General features: G+C 32.3%; 1 protein-coding gene across 11 annotated transcripts in view; it reads left to right on the top strand.

Moving 5' to 3' along the window:
* Window positions 1–15868, top strand: part of UBE3A (ubiquitin protein ligase E3A) — a 96931-nt gene that overhangs the window by 69497 nt on the left and 11566 nt on the right. For all 11 annotated transcript variants that reach the window (XM_045795339.2, XM_045795336.2, XM_045795337.2 and 8 more), the window contains 5 exons: window positions 4922–5066; window positions 7834–8039; window positions 8726–8890; window positions 10436–10591; window positions 10686–10759. In XM_045795339.2, coding sequence (XP_045651295.1) covers window positions 4922–5066; window positions 7834–8039; window positions 8726–8890; window positions 10436–10591; window positions 10686–10759 — 746 coding nt within the window. The remainder of the gene's footprint in view (window positions 1–4921; window positions 5067–7833; window positions 8040–8725; window positions 8891–10435; window positions 10592–10685; window positions 10760–15868) is intronic.

Below are 15868 nucleotides of genomic sequence, written 5' to 3'. Positions count from 1 at the left end.
TTCTGGCTCTAACAGTGCTGTCTATCCCAGTCCCCACCATTTTCCTTGGCAAACACCCTTAGTTATTATTGAAATAAAACTTGATTCTTTTATTTAACAATTGACCTACAGTGCTTTAAGAATAAGATTATCCTGGGGCGCCTGGGTGGCACAGCGGTTAAGCGTCTGCCTTCGGCTCAGGGCGTGATCCCGGCGTTCTGGGATTGAGCCCCACATCAGGCTCCTCCGCTATGAGCCTGCTTCTTCCTCTTCCACTCCCCCTGCTTGTGTTCCCTCTCTCTCTGGCTGTCTCTCCCTGTCTAATAAATAAATAAATCTTTAAAAAAAAAAAAAAAAGATTATCCTGTGCTGCTCTGAATATGATATAGTGTATCTTGTACATTCAATATGTTGTGCTTAATGCGATGACCATTATTGTTTCTTATAATTTATTCTAAATGAAATGAAGAACTTTATGCCTAATTTATAGGAGAGATTAAGAGAATGAAGTAGATCTATTTAGATTCTCAGCATCACATAATAATCTGAAACAACGAAACTTGTCAAACTCCTTAGCTTTATATGTGAGAAAAAAGAAATTCAGAGAGATTCTGGCCTACAGAAATTAATGGCAGAATTGGAAGTAGAACTCAGGGTTCCTGGCTCAAAAGCAGATGTGATTATGTGATATGGTTGTTACCCAAACATCTCAACTTTATATGTGAGTTTTTGAGATGTTTATATGTGAGATATATGAGATGAACTTTCCTTCATCTGTTTTTAGAGAAATAAAAAAAATTAAATATATCTGAATAATCTAAAGGTCTTATTCTAGCCGGTAGCTTAAAGTTATAAACAAAGTGTTTAACCATAGAGTCTAGTAAGTTGACCGAAGTTACTTAAGCCAGCCATTCTTAGAGATCCTAGATATTCTTAAGTCTTAGGTCTATTTTATGTGACTACTACTTCTGCTTAAATGTCTGTACCATTAAGGAATTTTTTTTTCAATTATGGATAAAGATGACTTTATCATGAATAATAGTAGCCCAGAATCCTGTAAGATTTTAAAGGATGGGGTTTTCCTTTTGACTCTTGTAAATCTGGCAAGTGGGATTTTTTATATTAAGATGTTATCCTACCTACGTATTCTGGGAATGCTTTGATACCAGATCAATTTTTTAAAAAATGATCTCTCTAGGATTTCATCATCATGGCCAATTAAAAGTTCAGAAATTGAAAATCGTTTTGTCCAACAATTGATGAAATCAAGAGTCTTAGTAAGAAGAGGAAGTCATATAAGGAAGAGGTAGATGTCATTACATCCAGTCTTTTTTTGTTGATTTTTCCCCAGCAGTCTGTCTTTTGCCAGTCTCCATATTAAATTAATATACCCCTCTTTAAGAAAATCTAATATAAAAATACAGGTCTGTATACTAAATGATTTCAGTTCAAGGATGCATACAAATTCTCCTTTTCAGAATGAATGTTCACTGACACAGTCTTTTAAGTTTCCAAATATCCTACTGCATTCAGGACAGCTTTTGGTTTTCAAAATTCTGTTTTAAATGGTATGTATGTATTATAGAAAGTGATAACACCTGTACCGTTCAGGTCTTAAATCATTCTCTAATTGAATAATGGGTCAGAAGTTGTTGTTTTAAGAAAAATAAAAGTAAGTGCAATCCGTTACTTAATAATGGCCTTTGTCAAAATGATATCTGGTAGATTTTGTTACAATTGAAAATAAAAATTGTTCTTTAAAGGTAGGCTACCCATGTATACAGAAATGATAAAAGTATTACAGAACCACTTAATATGTACCTGAGAATTATAATCTAACATAGATAATGGAAATTTTTATCTGCAGTGTTCAGTTGCTACCTATTTTTCAAATCATTCTTTTACATATTTGCATTTGATTCTAAAATATATGTTTATTGTAAAAAATAATTAAAAATATACAAAAGCATAAGGAAGAAAATAAAAGTTACTTGTAATCTCAAAAAAGATTATTGCTAGTCTTTGAGGAGAGCAGGAAGGCATAGTAGTTAAGAGCTTGCTGCCTGGATTAGAACTCTGTTCTACCATTTACTGATACTGAAACCAAGTTATTGAATGTCTCATTACTTTGGGGTCTTCATCTGTAAAATCGGGTTGATAATATTACTGGCCACATAAGGTTGTTGTGAAAATGAAGCAAATCGATATATGTAAAGTGCTTAGAATAGTCCCCTGATACATAAGTGCTATATATTGTTGTGTTATTGTTACTGAATATTCTTTTTCTGTAATGTCTGGGTTGTTTGGTTTTCAGGCAAGCCTGAAAAAATTTTTAAAGTAACAGTAACAACAAAAGCTAGTACTTATAAGGCATTATTGTACAGGGAATTCATCTAAGTGTTTCACATGTTTATTTCTTCTTAATATATCATTCTCATTTTATAGATGACAGTAACAGAAAGATAAAGCTATATGTTTACAATTATAATTATAGAACATTGCATTGAATTATTTTTGGCAGTCAGGGTGGGGAGCAGAGTGGAGATTGGTGGGGATGGACAGAAATGTAATATTTAATATTAAGAATAAAGATAAATTTGTCTCAGTGTCATGTAAAATGTCTCTGGTGGAGCTAAGACTGCAACACATGGTCTCTGAATCCTGTAGAAACAACACCAAATCCTTTAAAAGATACAGTCACATTGATAATGGAGTCAACTCTCATTTATGAATGTTAATGAGGAAGAACTATAGGAAGCATAATTTAAATATCAGATAATCATTTTTTTCACCTTGGAATGCATTATACTTTTGATGTAATAAGCAGGTTTGTCTTTGTGTTATAAGGGCATATATAAACATTGACTTATATTCCTTTAACACCTAGGCAGGTGGGAACTGGAAGAAGGAAACTAGGAATGCGTTCCATGGCAATATGGGATGTTGGCGTGATGGGTAAACCACATTGGAGCTGATAATTCTAATTTAGTTCTCAGCATTCTTTATTTTCTGTGGCTTGAAACAGGTTTCCAACTGGAACTATTTTCCCCCAAGGTTATTTTCAAAACTTGGGACAAGGCTATAAAACCAAATTGTGAATCTTTTCTTCAAAGATCAAAGTTGTTTTAAAAGGTTGCAACATGATGTGTTATCTTAAGATTGCCCACTCTAGAACTCTTTGTTGTATATTTTTATTAAGCCTTCACATCTTTCCAGTATGAAGAGTACTGTTCCTTTTTTTTCTTTGCAGATGAGGAAACTGAGGCTTACCTGAGTCGCTTGCTAAAATTTAAAGTTTAAAACTTAAGTGGTAGTTGGAACTAGTACAGAGTATTCTGTCTCGGTCTCCACAGCACTCTGTCACAAAAATAAGTTATCCTAGTACAACTTGGCATAAAAATGATTTTGTAAATATGAGAGACCACTGTTGTACAGGACATTTTTAAAGCTAAAGATTCTAAATTCATAGAATTATAGAATTCTGAAGTTGAAGATAGATCTAAGAGATCATTTCATCCCTTGTTCTTAAAACCTTTTTGACTGTAATCCCAAGTAAGATATTTTGCATAGCATAGGTACATGCGTGCATATCTGTCTGTACATACAATTGAAATAGAAGTTTCATAAAACAGTAGATGCCATTACTGTGTGGAATACATTCTGACTTTCTCCTCCCATTGTTGGTTTTAAACGACTAAATGAATTGGGCTACCCACTAATGAGTTTCAGTTAGCAGTTTGAAAAACATTGATCTAGGGCAACTGGCTTGATTTATGAATTCACGAGATTTTATTTTTAATAGATCTGCTGGAATGTCCAAACCAGTGCTGTTACCTAAAGTCATTACTTTAGGACTTTAGTACAGTTACTTTGATGATGTTTGCATTGCTCAAAACCATTTTTTAAATTCTAGGTGGAATAGTTACAATAACTTGACACACCCTTAAATATTCTGTTTTGGCAAATATAAAAATTTTTTAACAGCCAAATGGCATTTAAAGTCAATGTAGCAAATAAGGTGGGTGATCAGTCAGGCATTCTGTTACTAAACTTCAGATACATTTAAAAAAAAAAAGCAGTGTAATTATTTCACATTAGAATCTAGTGTGGGTTTTCTGATTAATCTCTTAATGACTGAGATCAGTTACTATGTATATTATTCTATAGATACAAAACAGTATCTGGTAAAGATTTATAGTTAAAAAATGCTAGATACTAGATTTGATAACTTTAGTAAGGAATCAAGGGTAAGGATATGAGCAAGCGTATGTCTCATCTGCTTTCAAAAAAAAGTGTACATGAGATGTGTTGTGATCCATTAAGAAGTGGCAATTTATACTAAGCACTATAAGAGACCATAAATTGTTTCCCTATTTATTCAATGTGTTTTTTCTCTTAATTGAAATTATTTTATTTATGGCTGAATGGATTAACAAGACCTAATTCCTTAGTTTCTGTTCTATTAAACATAAAGAAATACTAACAAACATTTCAAGTCAAAAACTTCTACACTCCATTGTTTTTGTTGAAATGATTTAGTTTGAGTAGTCACTTACGTATTTGGCTGTCTTGACTTCTTTCCATGTCCTAACCTTACAGCCCAGGTTTGTTATACAGAAGTAACAAAAAAATCTAATTTTAATTTTCTACTATATGGTAATTTCATAACAAATCAGTAGTTAGAAAGTAACCTTTTATAAATCTATGCTGGTTTCTTTACTGTTCTATATTTCCATTATCTGTGAGACTGAATCTTTGCCTTTACTGGCTTTTTACCAGTTTGCTTCCTGTTTCCATTTAAAACAGACCAAAAGTCAGTATTTTTTATTTGCTCCATAGCCCTACTCCTTGTTTTTATTTTTTGCTTCTCCTTATTTTTATTTTGCTTTCATCCTTAAACTGGCAGTCATCTTCTTTTCACTTTTATCTTTTCACTCATTAGCTAGAGATGATCGCTATGGAAAATCCTGCAGACTTGAAGAAACAGTTGTATGTGGAATTTGAAGGAGAACAAGGAGTTGATGAGGGAGGTGTTTCCAAAGAATTTTTTCAGCTGGTTGTGGAGGAAATCTTCAATCCAGATATTGGTAAATATTTTAGTGATGTGATCATGATGTCATATCTTTTTGAATTAAGGATTTGTTAACCAGGGTTTATAAAATTAAATATTCTCAGTTACAAAGAACAGTAATAGGTTTTGGTATGGATTTCCTAGAATCACAGATAATGATTGAATTTGTGGCTTTGGGGGACTGATTTCCATCACTCATTTATTCAAGTTCTTACTAGATTACTTAGACAAATATTTTACTACAGGAAGTTATCTCTTAGGTAAATAAATTGAAAACACTTTTGAATGGTATGATTTCCTTGCTCTTTTTACTCTTTTAAACATTCGTCAAAATCACAGCATTTCTGAAATAAGAGTTCATACAACAGTGGTCTGAAGAATATTGAGAATGTCTCACAAGTGTACATGCTCAAAGTTTGGAAACCCTGACTGGTATCAAATTAATTAGGCTTTTATTTGCTACAGGATTTCATGGGGCTTAATATTACAGTGTTTTCCCAAACTTCTTGAACTCCAGAACCATTTTTCCACCCCACATCTAATAAAATTTTTCTCCAAGTAATGTTTCTTATTGAACAGTTTGGGAAAAACTGATCTACATATGTCAGTCTGAAAGTGAAGGATTTGAGCTTTACTGATAGACAAAGTAGATAAAGTAGAACTGGTAAAAGACTGCAGCTTCTTGGGTTGTAGTCTTAACTGGGTAGCTGAACTGATTGAGTTTCTATAATACAGCCACTAACTTGGTTACTAGGTTTGCTTATTTTTAAAAACTAAATGCCTAACAATTACAGCAAAAGGATTCCCCTAAAGGTACTGTCAGAATTGTGAAGAATGTGACATAGAATAATGCAAATATGATTTTCATTAAGCTTTGAGAATTGAGCTTGTTGATTCTCCGTGTGTACATTGAATTGACTTTTCTGTTATTCTTAGTTGGTCGTATATATACATACATGTAAATGGAAGTAGATGTTTGAGTTCATGACATATAGTTAAGACTATTTTAGCTAATGTTTATTAATCAGAAGCCTATGTAATTTGCATGTAATTTGTTCAAAGTAAATCAGAACACCTAAAACCATGCCTTTTTTGTGATAGAAAATTAATTTGTGAGCTTCTTAGGTTTGGTAGACCTAAACTCTGGGTTCCTTCGTGTCTCGACACATTAAACATTGGTCGTAAATCATACTTAACGTTATACACAGAAATACTTTTAAGAGAAAAACATATATCTAATAGTTCCACTTGATAGTAAGGTAATTGAAATGGTAGCAGATAAAACTATCAAAAATGAATATTTTAGAAGAGCCACTCTTTATGGTGCATTTCTTCCAGGGACTGGCAAAAATGTGCCCAAAATGGAATCACTTTGAATCTTAAAATTATCTTTCATATGCAGAGATGAGAGTAATGACCTCTGTAATTTATATTCTGATTAATTTTTAGTTTATTGCTCTTGAGACCAAGGACATACATTTGTGAGATTTCACTAGATTTATTAATTAATTGTACTTATTTTGGACGGTTCTTGACTCTGTTAATAACATATTTACAATCTAAATGAAGTTTTAAGCACTTCAATGAATCTTGTAACTTGGGTGTGTAAAAAAAGTTTAGATCTAAAACAAATTCAGGTAAGAATTGGGTAATTTTCAAACTTTTATTTCATGAACATTAACTTTCATTTAAAAAATGTCCTATCTTACTTTATACTCTTATGATCCAGGGAACAAATCACAGTTCCTTTTGTATTTAAGTTAAACTAAATGTGAAAATAAAGAAACATTTTAAAGCTTTCAAAAATCATATAAATTGATGTATTTATGTGTCATATTGATTTCTACAGTTTGTTCTATTGGAAATTGCCCTTTTCTCAGACCTAATTCTTAAAATATTTTCATTCAGTTGCACAGTAGCAATTGAAAAACATTTTAGCAAAGTGAGAAAAGTCATAAATTCAAAAAATATCATGTATCCTTTTCCTTAGATATTCTATTTGTCTAAAGGGGGGAAGATAATTCTGCCTTAGTAATGGTATTCAGATAAGTAAAACCAAACATTCCTAGTTTTCAAAATGAATGATACAAAAAAGATCTCTAAGCTTGGGTTTTGAATAGTGAAGACCATGTGAAATTGAAAGAAAACTACAAATGCAAACTATTTTTATTTATTAGCTCACAGTTATGTGTAAGTATTAAATAGCTTTGGATTTTGGATATAATCTAACTTCATTAGATTTTTTAAGCTTGTGTACTTGGCTTCACCTGACTTTGTTTGAAAGGTGCTAGAAAAACTTCATGGGATCATTGTGCAGTTTTGAAAAAACAGAAACTTCTTTAATGAAATTCAGAATTGTTTTTTGAAACCACATGTAGATTAAATATGTTTTAATAAGTTTTTATGAAGCTTTTTTCCCTTTGGTTTTGTATTTATTTTCAACCATTCAGTGGATAAAATATCAATACAAATTAATTTATTGTTTGTATTAGTAGAAGATTAGAGAACTTTAATGAACATTTTCCCTAACTTCTTGGAAAATGCAACCAAAATTGCTCATTGCTTTGTTTCCGTGGCTTCTTAAAATGACGTACTACCATTTACCACAATTTGTAACGATCATATATAATTGAACTTTGATATCTCAAGTGTTAATGTAATAGAGAAAAAAATTTTGTACACCTACTACATATGAATTGTGTCATTATTTTATATTTATATTTGTATTGCTCATCAGTAATAAAATATAAAAGTAATTTATTTTTTAAAATCATTTTTTATAGGTATGTTCACATATGATGAATCTACAAAATTGTTTTGGTTTAACCCATCCTCTTTTGAAACTGAGGGTCAGTTCACTCTAATTGGCATAGTGCTGGGTCTGGCTATTTACAATAACTGTATACTGGATGTACATTTTCCCATGGTTGTCTACAGGAAGCTAATGGGGAAAAAAGGAACTTTTCGTGACCTGGGAGATTCTCACCCTGTAAGTCTGTAATTTTTTATTTGATGTTTAGATTTTATTTAAAAGCAAAACTAAAATTTAATTTATGTAAAAAATTTAAAGTTTTCATTTGGAATCATTTTCATTTTTTAATTATTTATACGTAGTAAGATAAGGTTGTTTTAATCTGTTGAAGTACCATGAACACTTAAAAACTCAAAGGGGAAATTTAGTATAACAGTCAGCAAGCAGGTTTTGTAGGATTGATTCTGTAGAAAAGGGTTTTTAAACATGTCGTTTTGGTTTTGGGGGTTTTTTGTTTGTTTTTTTTAATAAATGAAACCACATGAGATTGCCAGGTGAAATCAGAGCTGCTCTGGATAAGGGGTTTGCTGGCTACAGTTAGTAAGTCTGTTTCTGTCTCCAACTCCTCCCTAACTGAGACACCTTTGAGGTTCTCTCATAGAGCACAGTGGTAAAAATCCATTGCTAAATTGATTTAGTGGTAAAAATCCATTGCTAAACAACGCTGTTGTTTTCTCAACAGAGAATTGGACACATCAGTAACTGTCATTTTTTCTGTATTGTAAACTGTTTGGGGGACAGAGAGGATACTTTCCATGCTTTAGTTCTTATTGTCAATTTTTTTTTGCTTCCAAAGAAGAGGGATACAAACTGTTGTATTTTATAGTTCTGTGGTAACCTAATTTTTCATTTCTGGTTGTTAGGTCCTATATCAGAGTTTAAAAGATTTATTGGAATATGAAGGGAATGTGGAAGATGACATGATGATCACTTTCCAGATATCTCAGACAGACCTCTTTGGTAATCCCATGATGTATGATCTAAAGGAAAATGGTGATAAAATTCCAATTACGAATGAAAACAGGAAGGTAATAAGTGTTTTAATATCATCATTGTCTTGGTCTCTTTATTAACAGTTTTAAAGCATATATGCTTGTAATTTTTAAAGAAGTATCTAAGGTCATACAAAACTCAAGAAATCAAGTAATCAAATTCTTATAAAAGAAATAGCCACAGTTTTCTGAGTCTTGGCTATAAGCTGATATGAGAGCCTGTAGTTGGGCACTTAACCCCTTTTTAAGAAAGAGGACAGGACTAGGAAATAGTGAATGACACAGTGTGGTTGTAATAAAAAGCAAGAAGCAGTGTATTTCTGATACTAGACTGTACAGGGGAGGGAAACAGGGAGCTCATGATTAAGGTCCTTCTCACCCAACAAATGATCGTTGCCTTTAATGTATACACATACATATGTGACTTAAAAACACTAGTGAAAAGTGTTCTTTAAGTCAGATATATGTTTTCTGTATGCGTCTGGAAACGGGAATAACCCAGAACATGACAGGAAAATTAAGATAAATATATACTAAGCTTTTAAAAACAGTTTATAATAATATAATTTTTGATAAAATATGCTCTAAGTTAGGATACAAAGTGCATTTACCTTTTATGGTTTGGTACAATAGCTTATGTATCAAGTAAAACACCAACATTTTTGCTGAACTGGATATAGTAGGCAGCTTCTCAAATATTCTAGCATAGACAACATGAGGCTTCCTGGTTTGTTCAAATCTGGTACCTTGGAATCGTTAGCTTTTATGAATAGATGTATACATGGTTTAAATGTCTCTTGTGTTTGCATATCTGGTTGAGAGACTCAAAATTGTATTGAGGCCCAGCTTTTATATTGTCTTGTTTATATAATATCAAAATTGAAACATATGTAATTTAATGTACATGACCTTTTTATAGTTCAATATTGGCTATTGCAGAGAGCTGTGAAATTGTTAAAGATACAGGCATACCTTGTTTTATTGCACTTTATTGCACTTTGCAGGTGTTGCTTTTTTTTTTTTTAAATGAAGATTTATGGCAACCCTGAGTTGAGCAAGTCTGTCAGCACCATTTTCCAACAGCATTTGCTCACTCTGTCTCTGTCTCTGTGTCACACTTGGGTAATTCAGACTTTTCAAACTTTTTCATCATTATTGTATTTCATCTGTGCTCAGTGATTATGATTCACTGAAAGCTCAGATGATGGTTAGCATTTTTAGCAATAAAGTATTTTTAAAATTAAGGTATATACATTGGGTTTTTTTGACATACCATATTACAAACTTAATAAACTACAGTATAGTGTAAACATAACTTTTATATGCACTTTGGGAAACCAAAAAATTCATTTGACTAGCTTTATTGCAATAACTTGCTTTATTGCAGTGGACTGAAACTGGACGCACAGTATCTCTGAGGTATGCCTGTATTTTCCTTTGTATGTGTAAAGTTTGAATCTTTAAAAATACTCTTGAATGTTCCTCTTTCTTTGGGAAAATAAAAACAAAACAAAAGGATATGTAGCCCAGTATCTCGTTGTGTTTATTATAAGAAGTTCTTGTGGTTAATGTTTTCTGCAGGAATTTGTCAATCTCTATTCTGACTACATTCTCAATAAATCAGTAGAAAAACAGTTCAAAGCCTTTCGGAGAGGTTTTCATATGGTGACCAATGAATCTCCCTTAAAGTATTTATTCAGACCAGAGGAAATTGAATTGCTTATATGTGGAAGCCGGGTAAGAAAGCAAAGTGTCTGCAAAAATATCCTATTGATTTATTGTTTGTAATGGTGTGGTAAATATGTTAAGACATATTTTCTTGAATTTGCAGAATCTAGATTTCCAAGCACTAGAAGAAACTACGGAATATGACGGTGGCTATACCAGGGACTCTGTTCTGATTAGGTGAGGTGCTTAATTCTTAAAAGGAAGATTTAATTCATCAAAGGGGTGTGTAGTTCATGCTTTAGACTTAGCAAATAAGCAAACTCACAGGTTCTCAATCTATAATATTAGAAGTGTATTTGTAATATAATCACCATTTTTATTGTTATTCTTATTATTTTTTTTCTTGAATGAAGTGTTTTATGTAAGTCACATGTTTTCTTCTGCATTTGGGATTTAAATTATCTAATATTCCTAGTGATTCTGACTAGTATGTGCTTACTGATGTTTAGAAAATGATGGAAATAGAGCTACCGTCTGAATATTTCTCCTTTCTTTTGAATGCTGTGTTTGTGAACTGTTACTCTCTACCCCATATGAAGCACCTTTTGTGTGAAATGTTACTTTATTTAATCTTCATGATCACATGCCAAGATACATATTAGTATTTCTTTTACCCCTGAAGAGACTGAGCCCCAGATTGTAATAGAAAAATGCAAAGATTCCCAGTCTTTTCTGTTTCCAAACAAACGCTGTTCCTACCATACTATCTGCTTTTCTCTACTACACTATTCAATCTTAAAAGACAAAGGCTTGTGGAGATTGGTAAAAGGGAACAAAGATGCTTTTTTGATGCCCACTGGTGGGATAAGGTGGGAGGAATGCAAGCATAACTTCCTGGAGGTTGTCTCTGAAGGTTATTGCTCTAAAACTCCAGTAAGTGTGAACACCAGAATGAGTATCAACTGTAACTAGAGATGAGTAATATTTTATGTTGTTTTATATTATGTTACATTATTTTCTAATGTTACTTATTTTGTTCTTCATCCTGGTGTGTAGGAGGTTACTAAGGTTAGTACACCCTAAGTCATTCCTAGTAGCAATTGAGCTTATTTACTCTAAGCAACCATTATTACACTACTTCCCTGAAGTTTCAAAATTGACACATGAAAGGGTTGAGAACATGATAAAGAAAATCTCACTTGTGAGTCACAAGAAATTCGCAGTAGTATCTCTGTTAGTGATGTTGATCACAGATTGGATTTTGTAGCCTCTTAATGTTTCTCTGAGAATAGTTGGAAATATTTTGTGTGTTCTTTATGGAAAAATTATTTTTTAAATTAAAGTTTTAATTTTATTTCTAGCTTTTAATAACATAATTCTTGATATATATCTTAAGATCATGTTAATGTGTGATTTGAAAGGCAAGTGAAAAAGAGTTACAGTAACTTCCAAATCGTTCTCACCATTAATGGTATTCTAAAATCTTTTTAAACAAAATTCAAACTTCTTTTTTTGTCGACCTATATATGAAAATATTAATTTATTAAATAGAATCTACAACTAGTAGGAAGTTGAAGACTTGGAATAGTTATTACAATACCAGGGAAAAATTGGCAATATTGGTATCTTGGTTGGTATTTCATTTAAAATATTCAGAATTCATTGAAGTGAAATGCTGTTTAATACATTTCAGCTAAAAATTAGCATAACATTTGGTGTAATATAAAAAACCTATAGAAATATTTTAGTTTTTAATATTAAAAATATAATTCTACCACAACTTTTACCACTAATAAAGTTAATGAAAATAAATTATTCAGAAAATAACTACATGTAAAACATGAACATTTAAAAGTCTCGCATTAATAAAAATAAAATGTGAAAATGTTGACTCTCAATCAAGTTTTTGTGTATATGTTTTCCAGTTACTGATAAAACTCTCCCTGATTTCATTTGACTACTAAAAGACTTAGAAGTATCTTTTTAAATGGTCCTCATTAGTCTTTTTGGGTGAGAGGCAGGGACTGCAGTTTCTTTTTAGTTGATAGTGAGTTTCTGTTTAAAAAGGATTGGTCAAATTCAGGTTTCATTAACCTCTCCTCACAGTTAATGTGATTCATTTCATTTAATTTTTCAATACTATATCAGCTTTTTATTTCTAGATAAGCCTAACTTAGCTGTGGCCTGTTAGTTTATAAATATGTTGCTCTGTTTATTTTATTAACATTTTGTTAAGGGTTTTTTGGTCTCTATTCATGAGGAATATTGACCTGTAATTTCCTTTTTTTTAAATACTCATCAGGTTTTTGCTACCCTTATAAGTGAGTTGAAAAGAGTGCTGTTCCTTGTGTAAGATTGGTATTTTTTTTCTCTTAAATATTTGCTCAAATTCACCAGTGAGACTGTCTGGGCCTGGACATTTCTTTGTTGGAAGGTATTTTGGTTTTGGGTTCTTTTTTAAATTTTATCTTAAATACCTATAGATTTATTGGAATTTTCTTTTACAATACAGGTTGGAGGGGCGCCTGGGTGGCTCAGTCGGTCAAGCGTCTGCCTTCGGCTCGGGTCACGATCCCAGGGTCCTGGGATTGAGCCCCACGTTGGGCTCTCAGCTGAGCGGGGAGCCTGCTTCTCCCTCTCCCTCTTCGCCTGCCTGTCTCTGTCTCTCTCTCTCTCTCTCTCTCTGTCAAATAAATAAAATCTTTAAAAAAATAAATAAAGTACAGGTTGGTCCCGTGTACCCTCCATCCACTTTCCCACAGTGGTAACATTTTACATTACTGTAGCACAGTATCAAATTCAGGAAATTGATATTGGTTCAATCTATGGACCATATTCAGATTTCATCAGTTTTTCACGCACTTATTTCTATGTATGTGTAGTTCTGCGTACTTTCATTACATTATATAGATTCGCATAACCAGTATTAATCATTGTGTACAACTTTTTCATCACCAGAAGGGTCCCTGTTGCTATCCCTTTGTAGGCATACTTATACTTCTCCAGCATGATTCTCCTGAGATCCATCAAAGTTTTTACATGTATCAACAGCTCATTCCTTTTTATTGCGGCATAGTATTTCATGACAACATTGTACCGTATTTGGTTTAACCATTGAGCTGTTAAAGGACACTTGGGATGTTGTCAGTATTTGGCTATTAGGAATAAAGCTACTAAACATTTAAGCAAAGATTTTTACGAGAGCATGTTTTCATTTCTCTGGTATAAATAAACGTCCCGGAGTGCAGTCTTGGGTCATATGATAAGTACGTGTTTAGTTTTTTAAGAAACTGCCGAACTATTTTCCAGAGTTGCTATACCATTTTAAATTTCCCTGGGAATTGTATGAGTGATCCACTTTCTCCATATCATTGCCAGCATTTGGTGGTGTCAAAATCATTAGCTTTATCCATTCTGGTAGGTATGTCATAATATCTCATTGTACTGTAATTTGAATTACCCTTAATGGCAGTGAGTGGAAAATCTTTTCATGTACCTATTTGCCATCTGTATATTGTTTTTGGTGAAATGTCTGGTTTTTTATTATTGTTGAATTTTGAGTTCTTCATATATTCTAGTCCTTCTTGAGGTGGGTGATTTGCAAATACATTCTCCTACTCTTGTGGCTGATCTTTTCATCTTAACAGAATCTTTTGCATGGCAGAAGTTTTTAATTTTGAGCTTTGATTTTTCCTTTTATGGATCATGTTTTTGGTGAAGTCATATATAAAACTCTTGGCCAGCCTTAGGTGCTGAAGATTCATTCTCTCTCTCTCTCTCCCTCCCCGTCTTTCTCTTTTCCTAAAATTTTTATAGTTTTACATTTTATATTGAAGTCTTGGTCCATTTGTAGTTGATTTTTATATAATATGTGAGATTTAAGTCAAGATTCACTTTTTTGCCTATGGATGTCCATTTGTTCCCATATAATTTATTGAAAAGGCTATCCTTCCTTTACTGAATTGTTTTTGCATCTTTGTCAAAAATCAGTTTATAATGTTTGTGTGAATCTTTTTCTGAATTCCCTATGGTCTTCCCTTGATCTGTGTGCATATCCATCCCTCTGCCAGTACTGTACTGTCTTTATTAGTACAGGTAAATAGTAGGAGCTCCAGTGGCGCAATCGGTTAGCGCACGGTACTTATACGACAGTACAGGTAAATGGTAAGCATTAACATCAGATAGAATGCTTACTTCCATTTTAAATGAAAGATTTCTTGTCTTTTCCACATTTTAGCTACTCTTTGCTTTAACATATAAATTTTATATTCACTTTGTTTATGCCTACAAAAAACCTTGATGAAATTTTGATAGGAATTACACTAAGATCAAATTGGGGAGAACTGGCATTTTTACTACGTTGACTCTTCCAACCTGTGAATACAGTATAGTTCCCCATTTATTTAGGTATTTTTTTTATTCATTTCATCATCATTGTAATTTTCAGCATATAGATTCTGCACATGTTTTGTTTGATTGTGATTTCCTTTGTAGTGATTGTAAATGGTATCATATTTTTATTTTATTTTTTAATGGCATTGTATTTTTAATTTTGGTTTCCATATGTTGTTAGTATATAGAAGTGTGATTGATTTTTTTTTTTATATGTTGACTGTATATCATTTGACCTGGCTGAACCTCACTTATTTTAGAAGGTTTTTTGTTTTGTTTTGTTTTTTTATTTTTGTTTTGTTTCTTGAGACATCTTGGGGTTTTCTGTATAGACATTCATGTATTCTGTAAATAGGGATAGTTATGCTTCTTTTTAAATTTGTATGCCTTTTATTTCTTTTTTCCTGCCTTATTATGCTGGCTAGAACTTTTAGCACTGTGCTGAATAAGAGTAGTAAAAGCAAAAGCCTTGTTTTTGACTTGTTCCCAAATTTAGGAGAAAGCACTTATCTTTATTAAGCTTGATATTAGTGTAGTTAGTGCTATCTCTACAAATTCAAGGAGGTTCCCCTCTATACCTTGTTTGTTGAGTTTTGTCGTGAATAGGCTTTTCGTTTTTGTCAGATGCTTTTTCTGCATCTATTGAAACAAGTATGATTTTTCTTTATCCTCTATTTGATATGGCACATTGCATTAATGGATTGTCAAATTCGACTTGGTAATTGGTTGATGATTTTTGTGTCTAAGTTCACAAAAAATACTGGTCTGTAGTTTTTGTCTTTCTTTTTTTTACGTTGTCTTGGTCTCTTTTTAACATCATGGTTAATTCTGACCTCATAAAGAGTTGGGAAGTGGTGTGTTTTCTAGGAGAGATTGTGTTAAAGTGGTACTAATTATTTCTTAAATGTTTGGTGGAATTCTCCAATGAAACCATCTGGGCCTAGAAATTTCCTT

Source organism: Ursus americanus, chromosome 28 (genome assembly GCF_024610735.1).
Source record: "Ursus americanus isolate L20-20 chromosome 28, mUrsAme1.1.p, whole genome shotgun sequence".
In the NCBI taxonomy this organism is placed as follows: domain Eukaryota; kingdom Metazoa; phylum Chordata; class Mammalia; order Carnivora; family Ursidae; genus Ursus; species Ursus americanus.
This window is presented reverse-complemented; position numbering and strand designations above follow the sequence as displayed.